The sequence below is a fragment of the Dama dama genome, chromosome 8, assembly GCF_033118175.1.
Source record: "Dama dama isolate Ldn47 chromosome 8, ASM3311817v1, whole genome shotgun sequence".
NCBI classification, from domain to species: Eukaryota; Metazoa; Chordata; class Mammalia; order Artiodactyla; family Cervidae; genus Dama; species Dama dama.
Window position 1 is genome coordinate 36465131 of NC_083688.1, and position 27650 is coordinate 36492780.

At 37.7% G+C, this 27650-nt stretch overlaps 1 protein-coding gene across 3 annotated transcripts in view; it reads left to right on the forward strand.

Moving 5' to 3' along the window:
* ACADL (acyl-CoA dehydrogenase long chain) overlaps positions 1 to 26991 on the forward strand; it is a 38083-nt gene extending 11092 nt beyond the window's left edge. Inside the window, exons 4-11 of one of the 3 annotated variants that reach the window (XM_061148843.1) lie at positions 719 to 883; positions 1201 to 1267; positions 7512 to 7676; positions 8592 to 8693; positions 9385 to 9498; positions 18131 to 18258; positions 20396 to 20482; positions 25748 to 26991. In XM_061148843.1, coding sequence (XP_061004826.1) covers positions 719 to 883; positions 1201 to 1267; positions 7512 to 7676; positions 8592 to 8693; positions 9385 to 9498; positions 18131 to 18258; positions 20396 to 20482; positions 25748 to 25841 — 922 coding nt within the window. In that variant the 3' untranslated portion in view covers positions 25842 to 26991. The remainder of the gene's footprint in view (positions 1 to 718; positions 884 to 1200; positions 1268 to 7511; positions 7677 to 8591; positions 8694 to 9384; positions 9499 to 18130; positions 18259 to 20395; positions 20483 to 25747) is intronic. The other 2 variants (XM_061148844.1, XM_061148845.1) reach the window with 2 other exon arrangements.
* Positions 26992 to 27650: the final 659 nt, after the last annotated feature.

Here is a 27650-nt window from a genome sequence, read left to right on the forward strand (position 1 = left end):
AAGGATTATGTGGTCCAAATTGGTGGGAATGACAATCAGGGTTTCCCATGAAGCAAGGTGTCTTGACCCATGAGCAAGTCTGCCTACTACTGAGTGAGGGGCATTCCTGTTATAGACTGAGGAAGACCAGAGGAAAAAAGAGCACATCTGTACGGGGTTGCATTGTGGATGCCAGTCTGAGTGTTCTCAATATGGTCATCATTAACAATAGGGAGACGGATATTCCTGGACTCAACTGATACTGTTGTGCCTCATCCCCTAGGGCCCCAAAGAGGTAGCAGAATCTGAAAGCTTTTCAGTCTCTCTAAAGAAGATGATGTCCACCAGTATGTTGTGAGAAAGCCTCTAAACAAACAAGATTAGAAACCCAGGACCAGAATACCCAAGATTCAGTGCCTGTGACTCCCCATGTTCTGTAACACAAACATCGGCATATTGCTGTGGAGGAACAGCGAACTAAGAGAAAGAAGGGAGAGGTTACAGAATGTGAGAAACTTTTGGCCAAGAGAATGAAGGAGGCCAAAGAAAAATGCCAGGAACGGTTTGCCCAGAGATCAAAACTGAGATGTTCTAAGAGTAACAAATGAATAAGATCAGACATCAAAAAAAAAAAAAAAACCTTCTAGTACTTGTTTTCTAATTAAGAATCAGAGGAACTAAAAAGAGAAAAAATAACTGTGTTGTGCTTTAAATTGTCTTCTGTTTTTTTCTTTCTAAGAGCATATTCAAATTGTACAGGCCCAGGTTTTAATATTCATTCAGATATCGTCATGCCCTATATTGCAAACTATGGTTCAGAAGAACAGATTAAGCGCTTCATCCCCGAGATGGTTGCAGGGAAATGTATTGGTGCCATAGCAATGACAGAGCCTGGGGCTGGAAGGTAAATCAACGTTTGGTTGGTTTTGAAATCTCAGAAGCAAGGTCCTAACCACAAATATGAATGAGTATAGGCTTGTTATGCTCTGTAAAAATCAGGCTATTCTATGAATCTCAATCAAATATTCATTTGTATAAACAGCTTAGAATATATCAGACATGATTTTTCAGTGCATTTGTGTGAACATTCCTAATATTAGTTAAATGTCAATTTTTATAATGGTATAGCAGTGTAAATTATCACAGTAGATACAGAACAACTTTTGCATAGTTTATTTTTTGCCAATTAATGAATTCTTTTATCATTTCTTTCAATTACAGTGATTTGCAAGGAATAAGAACAAATGCCAAAAAGGATGGAAGTGACTGGATTCTCAATGGAAGCAAGGTTTGTAAAGGATGGCTTCCATAACTCTCCTCTCTGAAGTCATGCTGTGGGGTAACAAAGCCTTAAAGACTACTCATCATTGAGTCTTCTCAGATCTCTGAGTCACATGGGAATTGTTTACTTGAGCTGGCACTGGAACTGAGCTGACTTGTTTTGGAGACAGTAAGAACTGGACAGCATTCATATTACCTGAGATATATTCCTCTTCCTTGTTCTGGTTGCATGTTCTCTCACTAATATGGAAAATGTTGTTTTAGCTTCCAGGCAGCCTTTTTCAAACCAGAAAAAGAAAAGGTGAGGCTTACATTGTCCAAATAGGGGACAAACTTAGTTAATGAATTTGATGTTGATGAGAAATGAGGGGAAAGACTTCTTATAAATATCAAGAAGAGTTTCAAAAGATCTTAAGAGAAAAAGTATTTTTAATAGAATTCAAGAGCCCTTCAACCTTTCTGAGCATCACATCAATCCACTGATAGAATTGGAGAGCACCTGCGATTGAGATTATAGATAGGCTCAGAAGTAAATATATCTTGTAGAGTCTCACATCACTGATGGCAGAGGTTTTTGTTTACCTAAACCTGTGTCTGGTATACACCCAGTAAAGATTTATTGATGACTGAGTGTTAAGTGAAGAAAAGATATTCATTGTCTGCACTAGGGTATCTTTCCAAAAGTTTCAAAGACTACTGAACAACTAAAATGTCTTTGAACATTTAAATTTTTTTATTAGTTTTTGTTGTTGTTGTTAGTGTTTCTTTTTTTCTTTTTAAAAAATTTTCGGCTGCACCACGTGACATATGGGATCTTAGTTCCACAACCAAGGATCACAGCCATACCCCCTGCATTGGAAGCACAGAGTCTTAACCACTGGACCACCAGGGAAGACCAAAAATTTTCTTATTTGTTTTCAACTAAGACCTTTGCGTTTGCAAAATCATAAGCTTGAATGTTGTGATGCTGTTAAATTGCTATAAAACTTTCTAAACATCCAGTTTCTGTACTTATATCATCAAGGATTAGTAACAGTTTGTGAACTGACATCAGTTTGATGAACACATTTTGAGTAGCCCAGTTCTAAAGACCATTCCATTATCTAGTTTCATAATTAATTAATTTAGTTTTGGTTCCACTGGGTCTTTGCTGCTGTGTGTAGGCTTTCTGTAGTTGCAGCGAGTAGGGGCCACTCTCTAGTTGTGGTATGTGGGCTTCTTGTCGTGGTGGCCTCTCTTGTTGCAGAGCATGGGCTCCAGGCATATACGGCTTCAGTAGTTGCAGCTCCTGGGCTCTAGAACGCAGGCTCAGTAGTTGTCGCATATGGGCCTTAGTTGCCCTGTGGCATGAGGAATCTTCCTGAACCAGGGATAGAACCTGTGTACCCTGCATTGCCAGGCATATTCTTGACCTTTGGACTACCAGGGAAGTCCACATAGTCATTATACAGAAAAACAATCTGCAGTATCAAAAAATTTGGGAAATGTGTCCTCCTCACTCTTTGAGAAGCTGGTATGTATCATAAACTTTTAAAAGTTGGAGATAGAGTGTTTTATGCCTGTAAGAAAAAGGAAATTCTCTTTTTGTAGACTATCTTGAATTACTGATGTTTTTCAAACTTGTCTGCATTCTCAGTAGCTCAGTCATGTCTGACACTTTGCGAACCCATGGACCACAGTCCACCAAGCTCCTCTCTCCATGGAATTTTCCAGGCAAGAATACTGGAGTGGGTTGCCATTTCCTACTCCAGGGGATCTTCCTGACCCAGAGATTGAACCTGAGTCTCTTGTGTCTCTTGCGTTGGCAGGCAGATTCTTTACCACTGAGCCACCTGGGAAGCCAAATATACTTTAAGAAATATTAATCTGAGTTATTTTTCTAAAGATTATACTAAACAGGTGCTGACTATTAAAATGATATATAACCAGTTAACTCTCTGCACAAAAAGGGCTTGTTTTGGTGGAAGAGTAGGGTATTTGGTCAAAAGTGAAATGGGAACCATGTTCTCCTAAGATTCCAACTTTCTAAGTCTGCCCAGTCTTCTCAGTTAGACTCTTCTGTGGGAACCACCCAGGAAAGTACCTCAGATTTTCAAAAAAAACTATTAGGCATAGTAAAAAAATTAAAGGAAGCAGAGGTAAAAAAGCAAGTAAGTAAATACATTACATCAATAAAATGAATTAATATATACCTATTAAAGCATCAACACAAACTTTTTAATGGTATAGGAAAATAATTGTATTAAGTGAAAAGATCATATAAACATTTAAATGAAATGCTCAGCTGGTAAAGAATCCACCTGCAATGCGGGAGACCTGGGTTTGATCCCTGGGTTGGGAAAATCCCCTGGAGAAGGGAAAGGCTACCCACTCCAGTATTCTGGCCTAGAGAAGTCCATGGATTGTATGGTCTCTGGGGTCTCAAAGAGACACGACTGAGTGACTTTCACTTCATGCATATAAAATGTAAATACAGAATAATTTCAACTATATTAAAAGAAAAAAGATCAGAAAGGAATTCCTCAATGATATTTGTATGATGGCTTCATGGAGGATTTTTTTTTCCCTTTTTCTTTGTAATACTGTATACTATCTACATCTGTAAAGAATGTTTGTTATAGACATTCAATACCAAACAAAAAATAAATGATGCCTTCACTAGGGATAATCCCAGCCCCATAAAAAGTTTTGACTGTCGTAATTAAGAAAGAAGTCAAAGTGATCTCATACAAAGAGAATTCTCTTGTAATTTTATTAGAAAAGAGGATCAGTCATGGTGGAAATGCTCACATTAAGTATTAGTCACATAAAGATAACAAACAAATACTGTTTCAGAAATTCAACTGGTAACAGCATAAATGGTCTTTATTATTTTAAACAGGTAGGAAATTGAGAGACCTAAATGGCTTTTGAGCAAGGGAGTGGTATACTGGAGAAACACTGCAGGAAAAAAAAAAAACAACATATGTTTACCATGATGCGCACAATTTTTTTTGAGGAGTATGTTTTTCTCACTTTTTGAGCAAACATCCCTGAAGGCCTTCTATATGCCAAACCTTGTTCTAAGTACTGAGGATATGTGCATAGGAAATAGTTCCCACCCTCAAGGAACTACTAGAGATGCTGAGAGTTTTTTGCTGTTATGTCACTTACAACTGTGCCATCCCCAATGCTTTCATTTGCTGTCAGGGACACGGCACTAACATCACTCCCATCTCCCATTATTGCTTAGTATCAGCACTCTGTATTTTAGAGATGAATCTTCTTATAAGAGGCATGGATGGTAGGGGATGAGAGTAACCAACACCGTTTTATGCCTGTACTGTTCCAAAGGGACAGAGAAAAGATTAGATCATTATTAGATCATTTGTATAGAGTTTGACAGATACTAAGATCTTGGGCTCCAAAAATCACTGCAGATGGTGACTGCAGCCATGAAATTAAAAGACGCTTACTCCTAGGAAGGAAAGTTATGACCAACCTAGATAGCATATTAAAAAGCAGAGACATTACTTTGCCCACAAAGGTCCGTCTGGTCAAGGCTATGGTTTTTCCAGTGGTCATGTATGGATGTGAGAGTTGGACTGTGAAGAAAGCTGAGCACCGAAAAACTGATGCTTTTGAACTGTGGTGTTGGAGAAGATTCTTGAGAGTCCCTTGGACTCCCAGTCCATCCTGAAGGAGATAAGTCCTGGGTGTTCATTGGAAGGATTGATGCTGAAGCTGAAGCTCCAATACTTTGACCACCTGATGAGAAGAGTTGACTCATTGGAAAAGACCCTGATGCTGGGAGGGATTGGGGGCAGGAGGAGAAGGGGACGACAGAGGATGAGATGGCTGGATGGCATCACCAACTCAATGGACGTGGGTTTGGGTGGACTCCAGGAGTTTGTGATGGACAGGGAGGCCTGGAGTGCTGCGATTCATGGGGTCGCAAAGAGTCGGACACGACTGAGCAACTGAACTGAAGATCACTGCAGATGGTGACTGCAGCCATGAAATTAAAAGACACTTGCTCCTTGGAAGAAAAGCTGTGACTAACTTAGACAGCATATTAAAAAGCAGAGACATTACTTTGATGACAAATGTCTGGAGAGTCAAAGTTATGATTTTTCTAGTAGTCATGTATGGATGTGTGAGAGTTGGACTATAAAGAAAGCTGAGCACCAGAGAATTGATGCTTTTGAACTGTGGTGTTGGAGAAGACTCTTGAGAGTCCCTTGGACTGCAAGGAGATCCAGCCAGTCCATCCTAAAGGATATCAGTCCTGAGTGTTCATTGGAAGGACTGATGCTGAAGCCGAAACTCCAATACTTTGGCCACCTGATGTGAAGAACTGACTCATTTGAAAAGACCCTGATGCTGGGAAAGTTTGAAGGCAGGAGGAGAAGGGGATGACAGAGGATGAGATGGCTGGATGGCATTACTGACTCGATGGACATGAGTTTGAGCAAGCTCTGGGAGATGGTGATGGACCGGGAGGCCTGGCGTGCTGCAGTTCATGGTGTTGCAAAGAGTTGGACCCGACTGAGTGACTGAACTGAAAGATGGTAAATTTAGGATGCTATGGAGCACTTAATCCAGTCTGGAGAATTTGGGGAGATTTTTTGCAGGAGGTGATGTCTGAACTTAGTCCAAGATGAGTAGGATTCGTTGTGACCGAGTTGGAAAAGGGCCTCTCAAGTAGAGGAAACAAGATTTCCGAAGACCCATAGGTAAAGATGACCTTAGAACATTGGGGACAGCAAGTCATGCAATAGATCTCACCTAAAACAAAGGAATGAGGAGTAAGTGGGATAAGAGATAAGGCTGGACTGGTAAGCTAGTGCCAGTATGTGATGAACCCTGCTTAAAAAAAAAACCTGAAAAACTGTTGAAATAGATTAGAAAGAACTGTATGTCAAATTGAATATTAAGTAGGATAATAACATGATTTGTTGGTACCATTCACTGACATTAGGAAGGGGGCTTCCCAGGTGGCACAGTGGAGAAGAATCTGCCTGCCAATGCAAGAAACCTGTGTTCAGTCTCTGGGTTGAGAAGATCGCCTGGAGAAGGCAATGGCAACTCACTCCAGTATTCTTGCCTGGAAAATTCCATGGACAGAGGAGTCTGGTAGGCTACAACCCTTGGGGTCTCAGAGTCGGACACAACTAAGTGCACATGTACATCGTACCCTGCCATGGGGAAAAACAGATTGATACTCTGGATTACATAGGAGTAGAGCTAGGAAGAAATATGTTCCTTGAATTATCAGATGGAACTATCCAGAAGCAGGTGGATATTCAGTTCTGGAACCTAGCAAGAAATTTGGCTTAGATAAAGATTTGGAGTCATCAGTGTATGCATAGCAACTGAAGCCATGGAAGCAGCTGAGAGGACCCAGGGAAGATACAGAATGAGAAGATAGTTGTTCATATTTACTTTGTGTATATTTGTCTTCTGGATAAATATTTGATAAACTAATATCTTACTGAGTTTGTTGTTTTATCGCTCCTTAATCAGTCCATGGAATTCTTCAGGCCAGAATACTGGAGTGGGTAGCCATTCCCTTCTTCAGAGGAAATTCCCAACCCTGGAATCGAACCCAGGTCTGCCACATTGTGTGTAGATTCTTTACCAACTGAGCCACCAGGGAAGCCCAAGAATACTGGAGTGGGTAGCCTGTCCTTCCTCCAGCGGATCTTCCCAACCCAGGAATTGAACCAGTTTCTCCTGCATTGCAGGCAGACTCTTTACCAGCTGAGCTGCCAGGGAAACCCTCCGTAATCAGTACCTTTCTTATTTAGGCCATCTACCATGAAATCAAAAACTGTGCCTTTTCAACAACTGATAAATCTGAAAGTACAAATACTTCAATAGTATCATGCCATTCAGAGCAGATTCCATTTTCTCATCAGATTCCATTTTCTCATCTGAAACTTCTTTCTAAAATACAGTGTATCATTTTTATAGATAATTTTGTTTTAATTTAAAAAGAACATAATCAGTTCATTATTATTATTATTATTTACAGTATTGATAGTGGGAAGAAAATGTATAGAATTCATTCTTTGAAACATTGAATAATTTCCCCTCATGTAATAGCCTCATGTATGAATAATCAACACTGCAACTATTTGGAGAGGTTACAAAGAGAGGTATAAACATGTTTTGTTTGGTTTAGTTTTCTCTAATGTTTTTGCACAGTCTTGACTTACACATGGACCTGAGTTATTGTGGAGCATCACAGTATACTTGGGGTTTTGCAGGTATTTGTCAGTAATGGGTGGCTGTGTGACATTGTGATTGTAGTGGCAAGCACAAATCGCGAGGCTTGCTCTCCTGCCCATGGCATTAGCCTTTTTCTGGTGGAAAATGGAATGAAAGGATTTGTCAAGGGACGAAAGCTAGATAAAATTGGACTAAAAGCCCAGGTAAGTCATAATACAAATTTGTTTTCATAATATAAATCCTTTATAAATATATTATTTATATACAATTGAGTTTACTCAGTTATGCTTTATATATAGAACTACGTATAGCACAATCATACCATTCTTCCTATGCTGGATTCTTAAAATATGCTTTTTCAGGAATGATTGTGGAAATTTATTCCACTGTTTATGCAACTGTTGTCAGCAGTAGAAGTGAATTAGGATATTTTTAAAATCTGCTTTAGAACATTAACTGCATAATAATACTGTCTATCGGAGAAGGTGATGGCACCCCACTCCAGTACTCTTGCCTGGAAAATGCCATGGATGGAGGAGTCTGGTAGGCTGCAGTCCATGGGGTCGCGAAGAGTCGGACACGACTGAGCGACTTCACTTTCACTTTTCATTTTACTTCATTGGAGAAGGAAATGGCAACCCACTCCAGTGTTCTTGCCTGGAGAATCCCAGGGACGGGGGAGCCTGGTGGGCTGCCGTCTCTGCACAGAGTCGGACACGACTGAAGTGACGTAGCAGCAATAACTGTCTATTTTTGAAATTGAATTATAGCAGGAAATATTTTTTCCTACTCCTTGATAATTACTTAGTAATTTTTTCATTACCAAAAAGAAAAACATGTTTTACTTGATATGCATTAGAAATCCTTAGTGCTCAATATCTGTAGAACAGAACAGTATTAGAACTCGAATGACAGGTAATCGCAGTGGGAAAGCCACTTTTGGAATCAGATAGACCTCGATTTGAATCCCAGGTTTACCACTTACTAATTGTGATCATTAACAACTTCATATTGTCTGCCAATTTGTTTTGTTTTCTGAATGGCAATACTAATCACCTCATCAGGTTCTTGGGAGATTTAATTGAGGTAATTCTGTACTCAATCGTATGATCCCTTAGGATACTGCAGAATTTTTCTTTGAAGATGTACGGTTGCCAGCAGGTGCCCTACTTGGAGAAGAGAATAAAGGCTTCTATTACCTCATGCAAGAGCTTCCACAGGTCAGAAGTATTAAAAGAATCCACCTTTTGATTAGATGATGGACTGGAGTAGAACAATACAGGACTATATAAATCCATGCATACAAAACTTGTAGCCAGTCACTTGACTATAACTTGAAGTTGTAAAATATACATATATTTTATATATTATATATATTATTTATTTTATATATATTATATATATATGTACAAAAATCATATATATGACTGGACGTATGAATAAGTGAACTCAAGGATATCCAACTAAAGCTTATAAGTGAGTCAGGAAAATAAGATTTTCAGCCCTATGATTCCTTCTTGGAATGAGTTTAGTGTCTTACCTGCAAGTCAAGAATTTTTACCTCTTTGTAAGGAAATAACCAAAATATTTGCCAATTTCTTTTTTTTAAAATAATACTTGAACAGCTTTGGAGTTTCTTTTCTCATAAGTAAGTAAAGAGAAGAGGGAAATGAATTACTTATATATCTGTATAAAGACAGTCATACATAAAGATAAAAGATTTTTTTAAGAGACTTATTATAGATGATCAAAATAGTCTTAAAAAATCTCAGTGGGAGTCTTTTCTTATGAAGAGTTAAATAAATTAATCTTTAGGAGTTTTATAAAGATTATTTATGTGATTTATTGTCATTGAAATCATATGAAAATCACTTGTGTAATTAGAGTAATTATCTAATTTGGGGGTTATAGGAAAGGCTGATAATTTCCGAGGTAGCAGTTTCAGCCAGTGAATTCATGTTTGAGGAAACCAGGGACTACGTTAAACAGAGAAAAGCTTTTGGGAAGACAATTGCAGATTTACAGGTAAGCTTTTCATTGGTATTACATAGTTTCATTTTCCCTGGCAGCTTGGCTGGTGAAGAATCTGCCTGCAATGCACCAGACCCTGGTTCGATTTCTGGGTCAGGAAGATCTGCTGGAGAAGGGATAGGCTACCCACTCCAGTATTCTTGGGCTTCCCTGGTGGCTTAGCTGGTAAAGAACCCACCTGCAATGTGGCAGACCTGGGTTGGATCCCTGGGTTGGGAAGATCCCCTGGAGAAGGGAAAGGCTACCCACTCCAGTATTTTGGCCTAGAGAATCCCATGGGCTGTATAGTCCATGGGGTCGCAAAGAGTCAGACACGACTGAGTGACTTTCACTTTCACATAGTCTCACTTTGCTCATGTGAATCTCAGCTAAACATGAATGTGGAGTAATTTTCACATAGGTGATGTCAACTGAAAAATATGCACAACTTAAAAGTTGAGAATTCTATTTTACCTGATGGACAAAGCTCCGGATGTGAGCCCCAAAGACAACCTCTTAGACAGCTCTGAGGGACTGATCCAAACAGGTGAGGGAGAAACCAGATATGTAAGAGTTTTGCAACAAAAACCAGATAGTTGGAATATCCAAGTTCAGTTCAGTTCAGTTGCTCAGGAGTTCCCGACTCTTTGTGGCCCCATGAACCGCAGCACGCCAGACCTCCCTGTCCATCACCAACCCCCAGAGTCCACCCAAACCCATGTCCATCGAGTCAGTGATGCCATCCAACCATCTCATCCTCTGTCATCCCCTTCTCCTCCTGCCCTCAATCTTTCCCAGCATCAGGGTCTTGCCAGATGAGTCAGCTCTTCGCATCAGGTGGCCAAAGTATTGGAGTTTCAGCTTCAACATCAGTCCTTGCAATGAACACCCAGGCCTGACCTCCTTTAGGATGGACTGGTTGGATCTCCTTGCAGTCCAAGGGACTCTCAAGAGTCTTCTCCAACACCGCAGTTCAAAAGCATCAATTCTTCAGCACTCAGCTTTCTTTATAGTCCAACTCTCATATCCATACATGACTACTGGAAAAACCACAGATTTGACTAGATGATCTTTTGTTGGCAAAGTAATGTCTCTGTTTTTTAATATGCTCTCTAGGTTGGTCATAACTTTCCTTCCAAGGAGTAAGCGTCTTTTAATTTCATTGCTGCATTCACCATCTGCAGTGATTTGGGAGCCCCCAAAAATAAAGTCAGCCATGGTTTCCACTGTTTCCCCATCTATTTGCCATGAAGTGATGGGACCGGATGCCATGATCTTAGTTTTCTGAATGCTGAGCTTTAAGCCAACTTTTTCACTCTCCTCTTTCACTTTCATCAAGAGGCTCTTTAGTTCTTCTTCACTTTCTGCCATAAGGGTGGTGTCATCTGCATGTCTGAGGTTATTGATATTTCTCCCGGCAATCTTGATTCCAGCTTGTGCTTCTTCCAGCCCAGTGTTTCTCATGATGTACTCTGCATATAAGTTAAATTAGTAGGGTGACAATATACAGCCTTGATGTACTCTTTTCCCAATTTTTCCCAATTTGTTCCTTCCTGTCCTGCTCAGATTCCTCAGGAGACAGGTCAGGTGGTCTGGTATTCTCTTTAAGAATTTTCTACAGTTTGTTGTCATCCACACAGTCAAAGGCTTTGGCCTGGTCCTTAAAGCAAAAGGAGATGTTTTTCTGGAGCTCTCTCACTTTTACGATCATCTAACAGATGTTAGAAATTTGATCTCTGGTTCCTCTGCCTTTTCTAAATGCAGCTTGAACATCTGGAAGTTCATGGTTCATATACTGTTGAGGCCTGGCTTGGAGAATTTTGAGTATTACTTTGCTAGCATGTGAGATAAGTGCAATTGTGCGGTAGTTTGAGCATTCTTTGGCATTGCCTTTCTTTGAGATTGAAATGAAAACTGACCTTTTCCAGCCCTGTGGCCACTGCTGAGTTTTCCAAATTTGCTGGCATTTTGAGCATCATCTTTCAGTATTTGAAATAGCTCAGCTAGAATTCCATCACCTCCACTAGTTTTGTTTGTAATGATGCTTCCTAAGGCCCACTTGACTTCACATTCCAGGATGTCTGCCTCTAGGTGAGTGATCACACCATCGTGATTATCTGGGTCATGAAGATTTTTTTGTATAGTTCTTCTGTGTATTCTTGCCACCTCTTCTTAATTTCTTCTGCTTCTGTTAGGTCTGTACCATTTCTGTCCTTTATTGTGCCCATCTTTGCATGAAATGTTCCCTTGCTATCTCTAATCTTCTTAAAGAGATCTCTAGTCTTTCCCATTCTATTGTTTTCCTCTATTTCTTTGCATTGATCACTGAGGAAGGCTTTCTTATCTCTCCTTGCTATTCTTTGGAACTCTGCATTCAAATGGGTGTATCTTTCCTTTTCTCCTTTGCCTTTTGCTTCTCTTCTTTTCACAGCTATTTGTAAGACCTTCTCTAATATTCTTGAAGAGATCTCTAGTCTTTCCCATTCTATTGATTGCAAAAGCTCTCTTCAGAAGACCCATGTCTTTCTATATCAATAGGGAAATAAGACATGTGAGTGAATAGGGATTGAAGTAGGAAGGTTTGAAATCCTCTCTTCGGAGAGAGAAACGGAACACTATGGATACTTAGAGTAAGCTTTCTGGCAGTATTGAGGACCCAGATGAGGTTAGTGCTCATGCATTTATAGCAGAATCTTCTGCTTTTTTGTGTATTAGCTTTACTGCAAGGGTTTTGCTTCTTCCTGGCTTTTGCCAAGAAGTTTAATGTATTTTCAGAATAACTCAGAATATGGTGGCCATAATCACTAAAATGTCAATCAGATTTTAAACCCTCTAATTTCTTCTTAAGTGAAGAAACAACTTATAAATAATGCAGTCATCAAAAATCCTGCAGTTAGAAGTCTAATTGCAAAGTTCTAAGTGCAGTGTCTTGCCTGAAACGCGTTGCGAAGGGAAAAGGAAAGATGAAATACTTTGGTAAGTTTTCAGCACAGCGTTATATGAAGTTAAATTCGGGTGTGATTTAAATCCTAGTACAACTCCTTAAGTCTTTGTGGTCTAGGCAAGTTGTATTATCTCTCTCAGAAGTACTTTCTTCTTGGTAAGATGTGAGTAATATGAGTAGGTACCTCATAGAGTTGTTATGAAGATAATACCCATAAAGGGCTTAGAATTTTTCCTGGCAAAGCAAGCTTTCATTAAAGTTAGCTACTCCAGTTGACCTATGAACGGCACAGGTTTGAATGGCACAGGTCCATTTACACGTGGATTTATTTCAATAAATACATTGGAAAAATTTCTGAAGATTTTAAGACAACTTAAATAGTGCAGACAAACTGTGTAGCTGAGAAATATGAAAAAAATGAGAAAATGTATATCATGAATGCATAAAATGTGTAGATACTTGTCTATTTTATCATTTACTACCATAAAGTATATATAAATTTATTATAAAAAGTTGAATTTATCAAAATTTATGCACACAGACGCAGGATGCCATTGATTACGCTCGGCTACCATAAAGTAATCACACTGCTGTTTCTTTTTTGTCAATGCACCAGTCATTTTACCTGTAAATTTCTTTTTCACGTAATCTTTTCATTTTGAAAAACATTGATAGACACTATTTGTTTCACTGAGCAAATATATATTGATTGCCTTCTGAAGGTTGTATGCTCAAATGTAATTTGATAGACTTGACTCTGGAAATACTATAAGCTCCTAGCAACACAAAGAGAGTGATACTACTTGTTATCACTCTTTGACTTTCCCAGATGTATCCAAAGTGGAATTAGTATCATTTACTTCTCAAAGTCAACCACTACCACTTTCACATCAAAATTGCTTATATATGTATGTCTGTGGCTGATTCATGTTGAGGTTTGACAGAAAACAACAAAATTCTGTAAAGCGATTATCCTTCAATTAAAAAATAATTTAAAAAATACTCTTGCCTTTAGCCCTATTCTGGGTACTATAAAAAGTGAATCAAATAGACATATTTTCCATCCCCTTGGAAATCTACACTTGCTGTGTTTATGAATTTCATATTGCTGCTGCTAAGTCGCTTCAGTCGTGTCCGACTCTGTGCGACCCCATAGACAGCAGCCCACCAGGCTCCCCCGTCCCTGGGATTCTCCAGGCAGGAACACTGGAGTGGGTTGCCATTTCCTTCTCTGGAATTTCATATTAAATTACAACAAAAATGACAGTAGTATTACCCAGATTGCCTGTAGACTTCAGAATGTTAAATATTATTTGACATTTAACTATGAAAAATATAGAAAATTGGTATAATATTTTCCAATGGGAGAAAAAGATTCTTCTAAAATATTTACTTATTTAATAACATATACATGCATATGTGTAGATATGTATGTATGTATGTATTTTGATAGCAAAAAGATAATAGTCATTTTCAAAGCAAGTGCCATTTTAGAGGTTAAAGCGTTTGCCTCCAATGCAGAAGACCCGGGTTAGATCCCTGGGTTGGGAAGATCCCCTGGAGAAGGAAATGGTAACCCACTCCAGTATTCTTGCCTGGAGAATCCCATGGATGGAGGAGCCTGGTAGGCTACAGTCCACGGGGTCGCAGAGTCGGACACGACTGAGTGACTTCCCTTTCTTTCTTTCAAAGGTAGTTTACTAAAACTTCACTAGGTGGCGGTATGATTCTGCTTCTACAGGTATCTACAGCGCTGATAAGAGCAGTATTGTTTTCCAAGTAGATGTGTGGTTCTGAGATTTCTGAGATGTTTCTTCTGATCTTGTTTTATATAAATAAGTACCTTTGAATAATATTTTCATACTCAATCTAGATATGTATTCAGAGAAGAATGAATAATACATGCATGCTGAGTTGCTTCAGTCGTGTCTGTTTGTAACTCCATGGACCGTAGCCCACCAGGCTCCTCTGTCCATGGGATTCTCCAGGCAAGAATACAGGAGTGGGTTGCCATGCCCTTCTCCAGGGAGTCGTCCCTGCCCAGGGATCAAACCCGTGTCTCTTATGTCTTCTGCATTGGCAGGCAGGTTCTTTACCATTATGGTTCCAATATTAAATTGAAATAGTAGACCTTTAAATGTTGTATTATATGTGGCCAAATGTCATTTTTATGACCATATAATAATTCGGTTTCCTGATACCTGTAATCCTAGAATTTTGAACATTTTGGGCCTTTCTGACCACTTGGGCACATTTGACAAGATTTATTTTCTTTTTAGACTGGAGATCTACCATACTTAAGTTGCAGTAGTTACAGGATTTTCATTTTATCTCATCCATACTCTCCAAAGTTGCTGTCCAGTCTATCATTTTCCAGGGAATGGACAATACAATAGTAAAATTCAGATATTAAATAATGATAATGTCTGTCATTGATTGATGTTCTCTGTATGCCAGGCACTGTGCTAAATGATTGTATCTCCTTTTTTTGTAGCAACTGCATATAATAAATGTTACATTTATCCTTATTTTACAGAAAAGGATATTGGAGCATGGAGCAATTTAGTTATATGCTCAAGATTTCATAAATATTCTAGCTCTGAACCTACACTCTAGGTTTAGGTTCCAGAACTAGTTTTACTGCCTCTAGCGAAACCCATTCACTAGTTTTATTACCCAGAAAGCCAAAGTAGATAGACTCTTTTTCTTTTCCCACCTCTTTCACCCATGCACAGTGAAGTGAAAATTCAGTGTTCTTTGCTGCTGCTAAGTCACTTCAGTCGTGTCCGACTCTGTGACCCCATAGACAGCAGCCCACCAGGCTCCACCGTCCCTGGGATTCTCCAGGCAAGAACACTGGAGTGGGTTGCCGTTTCCTTCTCCAAGGCATGAAAGTGAAAAGTGAAAGTGAAGCCGCTCTGTCGTGTCCAACTCTTCGCGACCCCATGGACTGAAGCCTACCAGGCTCCTCCATCCATGGGATTTTCCAGGCAAGAGTCCTGGAGTGGGGTGCCATTGCCTTCTCCCGTTCTTTTCTAACACAAGCTTTAGTTATTTCCTGTGTGGCATATGCTCTTCTAAGAGGCAAAGTATTAGAGAAAAAAAATAGGAGAGGTAAAAAATAACACTTCTTCCTTACATTTCTCCAAAAAGGGACTATTTAGTTCTTTGACCTTGAGTGTGGATTGTGTGCATGCGTGCCAAGTCACTTAAGTCGTGTCTGACTCTTGGCGACCCCATGGACTGTAGCCTGCCAGTTTCCTCTGTCCATGGGATTCTCCAGGCAAGAGTACTGGAGTGCGTTGCCATGCCTTCCTCCCTGGGATCTTCCTGACCCAGGAATCAAACTTACGTCTCTTAAGTCTCCTGCACCAACAGAAGGGTTCTTTACCACTGGTGTTACCTGGGAAGCCCAAGTGTAGGGTTAATTAACTGTGAAATCAGGTAGTAAACCTAAATTGTTATAGTTTATCCTTGAGTCACGCTGTTTAAATGAAATGCTGGGCTCAGTAACTTCTCCAGGGTGTGTTCCAATTCGATAATTCTGTGTTTTTAAGAATTGTATTATTCAGAACTCAGAAAGAGATGCTATCTGATCCACTTTGCAACTTTAGGGGAAAATGCTAGCTGCAGTAGTATCTATGAGTGACTAGTAATGAGTATTAAAAAGTACTGCTGTGAGCATGCTGATCATTCACCAAAGGCACCTTGCTAATAACACGCGGTACAATTATTAGCTACCATAATTTCTGAAAGCATGATGCACTGTCTGCAGTGAAGAGCAAAGACCAAGTCTGTTTGGTAACACTCAGCTCAGTGTCAAGAATATGTAAATATTTACTCTTTATCGCCGAAGAGTAAATGTGCTGTCGCAGGCATTAATTCCTTCAAACCTGTGGACCTGAATGCACTGAAGCAAGGATTTTCTAAATGAGCCCATCCTGCTCTGAAATTTAACTTTAGCTTCTAGAAGCTCTTAGCATTTCCATCGAAGCAGCTCTCATACGAGATAATTGGGCTTAGTGATCTTGATTCTGTTGTAAATAGTGCATAAATTCCTAAATCTGGGCTTCCCTGGTGGCTCAGTGGTAAAGAATCTGCCTGCCAGTGCAGAAGACACGGGTTCAATCCCTGATCCAGGAAGATCCCACATGCCTCGAAGCATCTAAGCCCTTGCACTACAGCCACCGAGCTAGTGCTCTAGAACCTGCAAGCTGCGACTATTGAGTCCATGTGCCACAACTAAGAAGCCTCCTTGCCAATAGCCCGTGCTCTGCAACAATGAAGCCGCTGCAACAAGAAGCTTGTGTGCTACAACTAGAGAAAAGCCCAAGCAGCAACAAAGACCCAGCACAGCCAAAAATAAATACATAAATAAACAACCAGTTTTTAAAAATTCTTATATGTGCCATCACATGCTGTGGAGGGGGTGTGCAAAATTATATTGAGACTTGTCAGCTTCTTCCTTATTTTCCAAATGAAGTGTCATAGGTAGTGTCATTGATCTACACCAAGACTAAGCTAAAAATTCCATTTCAGGGGTTTTCATGGAATATACTCATCTGTTTTCAATGTGTAGGAGGCTATTGCTCCATTATTTTGTTTCCTATTCCCCTTTTAGATTTTTCTGTGAGTAAATTCGGATGTGTGGAGTGGGAGTGGGAAACTTTGTGCTGACTAAAAGGTAGACATTTGGCTTTGTTAAATATAAATGAATAGAAAGGGAGATTGAAAAAGTAAGGGAAAGTCTGAGAAAGGAAGAAAGTTTTGGTGTAACCTATCACGTTTTGAATTAGAGGCCAACGAAAGTCCATGTAGTCAAAGCTATGGTTTTTCCATTAATTATGTACGGAAACCATCACCAACTCGATGGACATGAGTTTGAGCAAACTCCAGGAGTAGTAAAGGACAGGGAAGCCTGGCGTGCTGCAGTCCATGGGGTCTCAAAGAGTCGGATACAACTGAGTGACTGAACAACAAGTATAAATGTATTTTTTAAATATACAGTTTTTAAACTTTATTTATTTATTTTTTAAAATTTTTTGGCTGTGCTGTGTCTGTGTTTCTGCATGGGCTTTTCTCTAGTTGTGGTAAGCAGGGGCTGGGACACATCGGCTTAGTTGTCCCAAGGCATGTGGGATCTCTCTGGGTCAGGGACCGAACCCATGTCTCCTGCGTTGGCAGGTGGATTCTTTACCACTTAGCCACCAGAGAAGCCCTTAATGTCTAATAATATTTTTGATATTGTCCTTCTAGCTTGTTTCTTTATTCCAATACAGAGAAGCAGGAAATGTGCATACTTAATTTAATTAGTAGTTCTTCATGGATTTAGATTCTGGAGGAGAACAGATATTTTCAACAGCTGTACCTAAAGGACTGTACCACACAATGGTACTCACCCTTAGTCATGCTGTTCTTCCAAAAGTTCCCTAAATAGTCTAAATTTTTTAACGTAAAATATGAGATGTTATTTTGTATTTATCGACCTTTGCATCTTGTCTTTTGGTACAAGTTTTCTTAGCAATGAAATATAACATTAGCTGTGTAGTTAACGTGCATCTTTTTTGAAGGGAAAAAAACCCCAGTAATTCCACGTCTGTTTTGCTCTAAAGATCTTTTATCGTATAATTTTTGATATGCTGTGACTCAAAATATGCTCTTCTCCTTCACTCATCTTTTCCTTTCATTTCCTTTAAACTCAAGACGGTGCAGCATAAGCTGGCAGAATTAAAAACATCCATATGTGTAGCCAGAGCTTTTGTGGACAGCTGTCTCCAGCTGCACAGAGCGAAACGTCTGGACTGTGCCACTGCCGCCATGGCGAAATACTGGTATGCATGCTACGGTAATGAAAATGTGGTGTTTGCACAGGCTGTCATGGAATTCTTCCAAAGTGAAACTCAGCCTTGAAGGTCTTAAAGGAAGAATGCTGAGTAAATGAAAACTAGCAGTAAGGACCAGTTTTTAAAAAAATGCTGAACGTTCCCATTAAACCTATTTATAATGTGCTAAAACTTTACCCAAGTTACTTTTTAACTTTTAGCTTACCCTCGAAAAGTAAATATTAAATATGATGACTAATTTGTTATTTCAAGTAGTAGTTCAATCTCAGATTAGCTGAAGAGTGGCGGTAGAGTAAGATAACAAAAGAACAGTAATAGCTGCAATTCTGTCATTACGTAACTGCAATTAAATTTAATTATTTCTGGGCCAACCTTTTGATATCTGTGAAATGAGTAGCTTGCCCAAGATTTTTCTGTTTAAGAGGTTTTCTAGACCTCAGAAAAAATTTCTGAAGTTTTGACTGGCCAATCAAAAGTTGTACATGCTCTATGAAGCAAAAGAAAAAAAATGTTCTGTAAGACAACTTTCAGGGACTTCCCTGGCCATCCAGTGGCTAAGACTCTGGGTTTCCACTGCAGGGGTCTCAGGTTTGATCCCTGGTTGGGGAAGTAAGATCCTGCATACCTCATGGTATGGCCAAAACCACAAACCAAAACAAAAAAATTTTTCGTTTTCATTAAACATGATTAGCAATGTTATCAAAGATGAGTTAATTGAAAAAAGAACCCCCCCCAGGCCTTTTGTGTATTTTAAGATGCAAGAACATAGTTTAAATCAGATTCTGAAAGTGGGTTTTGTTTCCTCTTTTAAAAACAAAACATTCTCACATCTCATTAGCCCAAAAATAACCTGGAAAAAATTCCTGTTGTTATTCATTAACTTGTGTTCACCTCAGTGAGAAGTAGAATGAGGAAATATGCAGAATAGTGGTTTATGTAATGACTCCAAAATAATAAAGTTGCCAGGTTGAAAAGTCATGTGGAATTACTAGGAATTAGCATTTTGGCAGGGAGATACTTTACATTTACATTTATAGCAAGTTTTTTAACTAGGGGAAATAGTGTAAAATTTTTAGATATTTTTGGAAAAATACATTTGGATAGCTGGTGGCCTTATTGTTCTTTGAAAACACCAGGTTTATAGACATACTGGTATTTCATATTGGAGAAGAGGAAGCAACTACTTATAACCCAGCAAATATTTCACTAAAATACTTGTCAAAGACAAAAATGTGTAGAATTCCAAATATCACTTCCCCCTGAATCTTGTCTGTTAATCATTATATCGTTACTGTATTTCTCAGGAACATCTTGACCTGTCCTATGGCTTGAGTTAAAAATTATTTTTTATAGGAAAATGGGTTTATGCTTACCTTTGTTTTATATTTCCCACTGTTGAAAGTTAAGTTGAAAAGATTTTGAACTAACCAGTTATTTTACGGATTTTAACAGTAGTGAAAATTGTGATTAGATCAGAAAAGAATATCTTTTTCAAGCACCTCATATTAATATACATATACTTCAGAAATAATAATTCCCCAATAATCTTTAATAAGTGTCCTTGATGATAGTATGTGCTTTAATAGAGGTCTATCCTCTTAGGTTTTCACTTTTACTTTCAGTTTATTTCTGAAAACCCTAAACCATGTTTTTACAGTTAAAAATTCAGAATTGCAACCTTTGCATAGGAAGTGATATATTTGGAGAAAACAAACACATATTACACAAGGCAAAAGAAAATAGGTGACTATATAATTTTTCTGCTAACATATCACACAGAGAATCTGAATAAATTAGACCAGAGTCAAGTTTTTACTATATTCTTTTTAGGCTTAAAGTAGCCAACACCTAACAAATAGTCTAAATTTTCTACATTTTGTTTCTAGACTTAACGGAAACCCAGCCAGAAATATAGTTGATGAAGAAAGTATTCATTATGTGAAAATACTCTTGAGATTTATTTTACATATAATTTATATCAATCTTCTCTGGTTGACTGATATGCCTATTTTTAATTGTTTGATAAATGTATGCATTTAAACAGCCATTTGTTTTCTGGTTGTAAAGCATCTCATGAAAATTCATTTTAAATATTCCTTTTCTGCTTTTTATTTTGGACATCTAGGACATCTGATTTGCAAAACAGAGTAGCTTATGACTGTTTGCAGCTGCATGGAGGTTGGGGATACATGTGGGAGTATCCCATTGCAAAGTAAGTAGGCCTGTTGTGTTATGCTTTTCTGGGTGGTGTGAAGAAAAAGGAAAACTTTACCTGTCTTTTTTACACTGAGTATAGAGGGAAAGGAGGTGCAAAATCTTTGCATTTTTCAACTGCCTATGGAGTGTGTTCAGGTAGATAGAAACAACTTCATGTTATCAGCTTACCACTAGGATTTAATCATTATTTTAAAAAGTGAACATATACTTTAGCATACAAGATATTAAATTTAAATAAATATATAATATACTAAAGCTTTATTTGAATCATTATTCAGAAAGATTAGTATCATTTTTATAGTCTAATAGTATTTTACTATAATTGTTTATGTTTATTCAGTTTTTTTTCTAGTTTTTTACTGTGACAAACAATGCTTCAATAAACACTTTCATACGTTTATCTTAGATACATGTGTTTTTTATTATAACAGGACAAAGTCCCAAAAGTAGTACTGCTAGTTCAAAAGTATGCATATTTTACATTTTAATGCATTTCCAGATCATTTCCTCCAGTTTGAAGCAACTCATACTCACGTGAACAAAGACTGAAGATGACTTATCCTCTTAAGTTATGTGCTTGGTTGTTTAAGTTGTGTTCGACTCTTTGCGACCCCATGGACTGTATAGCCTGCCAGGCTCTTCTGTCGATGGGATTCTCTAGGCAAGAATACTGGAGTGGGTAGCCATTCCCTTCTCCAGGGGATCTTTCTGACCCAAGGGATTGAACTCAGATCTCCTGCATTTCAGGCTTATTCTTCACTGTCTGAGTTACCGGGGAAGCCCTTAATTTGCACGGACTATTACTTATTTTGTTTTATTTTATTTTACTGTTGTTAAGGGCACCTAACATGAGGATCCACCCTCCTCACAGAATTTTACATGTACCGTACAGTCTTGTTAACTCTAGGCACATGCTATGCAGCAGATCTCTGGAAGTTATTCATCTTGCTTGACTGAAACTTTATGCCCATTGGTTAGTAAACCTCGCATTTCTCCCTCTCCGTAGCGCCTGGCAGCCACCATTCCTTTTTGAGTCTATGAATCTGACTACCTTAGATACCTCATATAGGTGGGATCATGTTGTATTTGTCTTTCTGTGACTGGCTTATTTCACTTAGCAGAATGTCCTCAAGGTTCATCCAGGTGGTGACATATTGCAGAATTTCCTTCTGCTGACGATTGAATAGTATTCCATTGTATGTTATACCACAGTTTCTTTATACATTCATCTGTCCATGGACGTACAGGTTGATTCCACATCTTGGCTATTTTGAGTAATACTGCATTGAACAAGTGAGTGCCAGCATCACTTGGAGGTCTTGATTTCAATTCTTTTGTATAAATATCTAGAAGTGGGATTTCTGGGTCATAAGGTAGTTTTATTTAAATTTTTGAAGAACTTCTGTATGTTTTATAGCAGCTGCTGTCACCACTTTGCATTCTAACAGCTGCTGCTGCTGCTGCTAAGTCGCTTCAGTCGTGTCCGACTCTGTGCGACCGCATAGACGGCAGCCCACCAGGCTCCGCCGTCCCTGGGATTCTCCAGGCAAGAACACTGGGGTGGGTTGCCATTTCCTTCTCCAATGCATGAAAGTGAAAAGTGAAAGTGAAGTCGCTCAGTCGAGTCCAACTCTTAGCGACCCCATGGACTGCACACCACCAGGCTCCTCTGTCCATGGGATTTTCTAGGCAAGAGTGCTGGAGTGGGGTGCCATTGCCTTCTCCGCTCTCTGACAGCAGTATGCCAGTATTGCAATTTCTTCATCACCTCAACAACATTTGTCTTTTGGCCTTTTAGCTCATAGACAGATGTGAGATGATATTTCATTGTGGTTGATTTACATTTTCCCTGGTGATTAGTGGTACAGCATTTTTTCATATACCTTTTGGTCATTTGTATGTCTTTGAAAATACCATTTTTTAAAAAGTAAAAAAAATACACATTACAGAAAAATTAACCTACATGTGAAGTCAATAAAAAATCTTAATTTTTTTTTATTGTTTATTTAGCTCTAAAAACAAATCAAAAGTGTTATTTTTTTCCTAAGTAGAATTTGTATTTCCTTCAAATTAAAATAACTACAGCCTTTGTATTGTATTACACGTGAATATTCTTGTTACCATTTTGAAGCAGTTCCAGTTTGTCAATAGGCAGCATCCTCTTCTGTGTTTCTTCCTCCATCTCCATAGGTTCTTCTTACCCTCTTCCTGTAGTCTTTGCCTTAATAATCCCTCCATGGCATTTCTCCTTCTCATTGTAGAAAATATATTTTTCCTCTTATTTGGCAATATTTTCAGCTTATATAATTTTCCCAAGGAAGTTTTTGCTATATAGAGAGAAGTCCAATTTAGTTTTGAATCTGAGAATGAGAATGCTGTGAGCTTCTAAAAACTTCTTATAACATTAATCTAAATACAAAATATCTAAAAGGGAAACAGTATTAAACTAGTATCCAAACTTAGTTTCAAATTTATCATTTTAGCAAGCATAACTGAAGACATTTTATTTGCTTATAGTCCTTAATAAGGAAAATAAACATTGTATTCAAGTTATATTAAGAACAGAAGCTCCAGCATAGATGCAATTTACCAATTTTCTGTAGCCACTGGGTAGCTCAGAAAGCTTTAATCACAGAGTATATATAACTTTCTATAAAAACTCAACAAGTAGAGTATGTTCCTTCCTTTAGAATGTAGGCATGAAGTAACTAACTTATTTCCTTTTCTTTATCAATCCTTGGACTTGGGTTTTGGTATATCCTTTCAGAACTGCTTCAAACAGGCCTTAAACAAAAGCAGATTTATATTTTTTTTAATCTTTGAATAGTCATGAAGTTGGAAGTAAACCGAGTTATGCTAGCACAAATTAAAGCATTGCTGGGATTTCTCCTGTGTGTTTTTATGTTTTAGTCACAATATTAACTCATCTTATTTATAATATCCACAGTGCTTAAGAAAGTAAAATAATAATGGGTGTTTGTATTTTTCCGCTAACTGTGCAGTTATAACTGCTTCTGGGAATGTAGACAATGTCATGGTTCAGTGATTGTCTAGTTTAGTTCTGTTCCTAAGAAAGGCATTTAGGTGAAGAAGAGTCAGCCATCTGCATGGTCCAGGATTAGAGTATAGCATACGTCTTGGTTTGCTTTCTCAGAGGCAATTCCATCAGATCAGGAGCAAGCAAAAATGGTATTTGAAATTTCTGGTTTCAATTTGAGAGACATACTTCCTTTCAGGAGTAACAATCCCCTTCTTGGCCACGTTCTTAGTTTGAAGACTATATGAACTTTTAAACCAGACTGTTTTTTTTCTCTCCAAAGACAAAGGGAAAGAACTTTTCATAAGATGATGAGAGAGTAGTGGATAATATAAAAAAAAGCTAATTAGATACTTTAGGCAGTATGTGGATGAAGTATACAGATTTTGATATGATAGAAAAAAAATCATTCTAGTGGTGTTTTTTATACCTTAAGGTTAAACTGTATTATTTGTGTGTTTGTAAACTCTGGGAGTTAGTGATGGACAGGGAGGCCTGGCATGCTGTGGTCTATGGGGTTGCGAAGAGTCAGACATGACTGAGCCACTGAACTGAACTTATGCCCGTGCATGTTGCTGAGCCTTGGTTTCACAGATCAAGGAGATGCTTTTTTGTTTTATTTATGTTTTTCCTGTTTGTATAAAAATAAGTGGTTTTAAGTGTGAGTTTTCCTTTAGTCTTACTCATTTGGCTTGGGGCTATGAGAACAGATGCTTATGTTTCAAGACCAGTTTGCTGGGAAGAACAGGGTGAGATAAAGAGCTTCATCCCTGTGTGGTTAAACATTCCTTCTGCTGCCTTCTGTATTTTAGTTGATGACTGAATTTAATTAATAACTTATAAAAGGCCTACTCGTCTCTGTCAATTACCTACTCCATTGGAACTTCTTTAATGTGAAAAAAATGTGCCCAACTCGGTCCAAAAAGATCCAAAAGCATTGAAATTGCTGAAGTAGGCTGAAATGCCAGATAGGTTCTCTAAATGAAAGTTCTGGATTTTGTGGGCAACAATGGAATTTTTCCAAAAGAAAAAAATATATTTTGAAAACACAAATGTCTCTAGATTTCAAGTTTCATCAGAAAGTAGGTATTGAGACTCGAAAATTCCTTTCTAATACAGTAAATCAAATCAATAAATACTGAGTGCTCAAGTGAGGTACCATTGCAAGGTACCATGATGAATGTGGACAAGGAAAAGTTCAGAATTGATCATGTTCCTAGAGAGCCAGCACATTTAATTTGTCTCAAATTAAATTTAAAAAAAAAAAAAAAACAGTTTAAGGCTTAGAAATAAATGCCTTTGAATTTGCCTACCAGAAAACTGCAAAGCTCAATAAATAATCTTACATTTCTGGACCAATGAAAATAAATATTGATATAATTAAAAAGATATTGCTACCTACCTTTTCATTCCAAGTTGCCAATGATCTATTATGTGACCATTAAATAGCAACCATTAATTAGTATATGTATTAACTTTTCAGCACCTCAGTTCCTTTACCTGCAAAATTAATAATATTTACCCTCCCTAATTCCAGAGCTGAGAGGGTAAAATGAGATAAGATAGAAACAACTATATAGTGTTATGTTTGCTGTCATCACTACCAAAAGTAAACTCTTTTTTTATAGCAGTGTGCTCAGTCACCTGGTATTTTAAACTCCTACATTACTGGGGTGATTATTAATCATTTCCAAAAGTAAGTTACTTGTTAACTTTGTGAAGTAATAATTTTCTGAAGCATCAATTTATACTGCTGATGGCAGCAGTATTGGTGGGAATCTAAAGGATGTTAGAAAATATGTACTTTTCTCTTTTTTTTAAATAAAACCAGTACATTTCAACTTTTGGGGGGAAACATTAAAGGTAACAAACTATTAAGACATTGCATTCATTTCTAAATTTAAAATAGCACTTTTTAGGATTATATGTGCTGAATTTTACAAAATTAAAAGAAACATACTTAGAAATGTTATTTTGAATTTGTACTCTCTTCAAGCAAACTAAAATAAATCTATGCAAATGATCAATATCTGAATAGAATTTTATAATCATACCAATCTTGGATGAATGCCATACTGAAAAAAAGTAATTTATGAAGAACTTTTATTGTTTGAATTTCATTAAATGAACACTGTAAAGTAATTAATAGTTACCTGGTGAGACAAAATTTATAATTTCTAATATCCTTTGTTTATTCCTTTAATCATCTTCTTATTTATCCAGAGCTTTTGTGGATGCCCGTGTCCAGGCAATCTATGGTGGTACCAATGAAATAATGAAGGAGCTGATTGCAAGAGAGATCATCCATGACCAGTAGACATCTGCCCACATCCCGGAATCCTATTACAGCTAATCTGGTTTTAAATCTACTCAAGATAAAATACAACCCAGAAAGGGAGGGAACACTAAACAAGTTTTTATCTGTTCTCCATACAGAGAAAGATATCAAATGCAAATATAAAATTAACACCGTGGGGGGAGAAATCTTTGAATCCAAAGATCATAAAGTTTTCCAATATAAGGTTTAAACTGTTAATTTTTTGCATAGCTAAATGGCAAAGATTCTCTGATTCTAGAAGCCTTAATGTTTCATTTATCTCTAAAATTCTAAAAGAGTATAAATGCTTCGGTCTTTAAAATTGAGGCAGAAGTAATTTTTTATTATACTACCAAATTTTTTACGGCACATTGATTTTGAAAAAGAAGAATAAATATAATTGACAATGCAAAATAAGTTTAGATATCTTTTATTCCAAGTTCCCCAGAACAGTGTTTCTACCACCCTACCCCTAAACCTGTTTTTAAGTAATGAGACACTTTCTTCAGTCCAAAGCTTATGCCAAGTCCTTGTGAAATCTTGATGTGTGAAGCGCTGCTTAGGTTGAAGCAGGAAGCCTCCTACCTTAGGGCCTTAAAACCACTAGGACTCAGCTAAACAAATCCCCACAAGAGAATTCCACTGGTTCCTTAAACCACTGACACCTGGGCTTTCAACAAATTTCCATCCCAGTTTAATTGCTAGGAGAGCACACCATTATCCTTAATAGTTTTAAGATATTAGTATATTTTATAGGTACCAAAACAATGACTTTTATTTGGGAGCAGTATAATTTTTTAATTAATTTAACAGATTTATACTTTGTGTTGTCATCTATAAGCCAGGCTGTTAAATTGATGAAAAATATGATTTCAAAAATTGGCAAGATCCATAAATGAATAAACAAGTTGTCATACAGTAAGAAGTAAATAAACAATAATTTCAAATCATGATAAAGGTAATAAAGGAAATGAAGTATTTTAAATAGGAAAATGAGGAAATGACATTTAATTTAATTATTACCAAAAAATAGGCCATTAATTTGTAAACTGCCAGCATCATTTTAGTACTTATTTTCCTTTGCATGTATTGGTGAGACAAAGAACAAAGTAGTTTTTAAGTGGAAATAAATAGATGTATTCTCGTTCAACCTAGAAAATCTTGATATTTTATTTGGTGTTGTGGGTATTAAACATTGTTTTATGATGTGGTCGTTACAACTGCGTAGAGCAGAGAGAAGAGAGAATATTTTTATACCATTCTGTCCTAGTGTTTTACATAACTTTGATTTGCTCTTGGGTAGAACTTTGTATGATTGACAACTTGAGTTCTTGCTCAGTAAATCTTCTACAAAATGGGTGAATATAAATTCTTATTAGGTATTACTGTATTTGTTGCTTTCACCTCACACCAACTGCCAGGGAACAATAGAGAATTAAATCCAACACCCCACCCCAGCCCCAGCTCCTTTCCCAATCTTAAAGGAAACTAGATTTTAGGAATTACACATCTGTAGGATAAACAGTAAAGTAACCTAACAGGAAATGCTTACTATGTAGAGGTGGACAAACCTAGATTTGAATGATGACTCTTACCATTTAGCAGCTATTGGACCTTGGGCAAATTCTGAGTCAGGATTCTTTCAGTTGCAAATGACAAGGAAATCCAATTCAGATTATCCTAAGCAAAAACTTGAGTGTGCTGGCTAAAATGAATTGTAGAGTAGTTCATAAAATCTAAAGAACTGTAGGGAGAAGGCAATGGCACCCCACTCCAGTACTCTTGTCTGGAAAATCGCATGGATGGAGG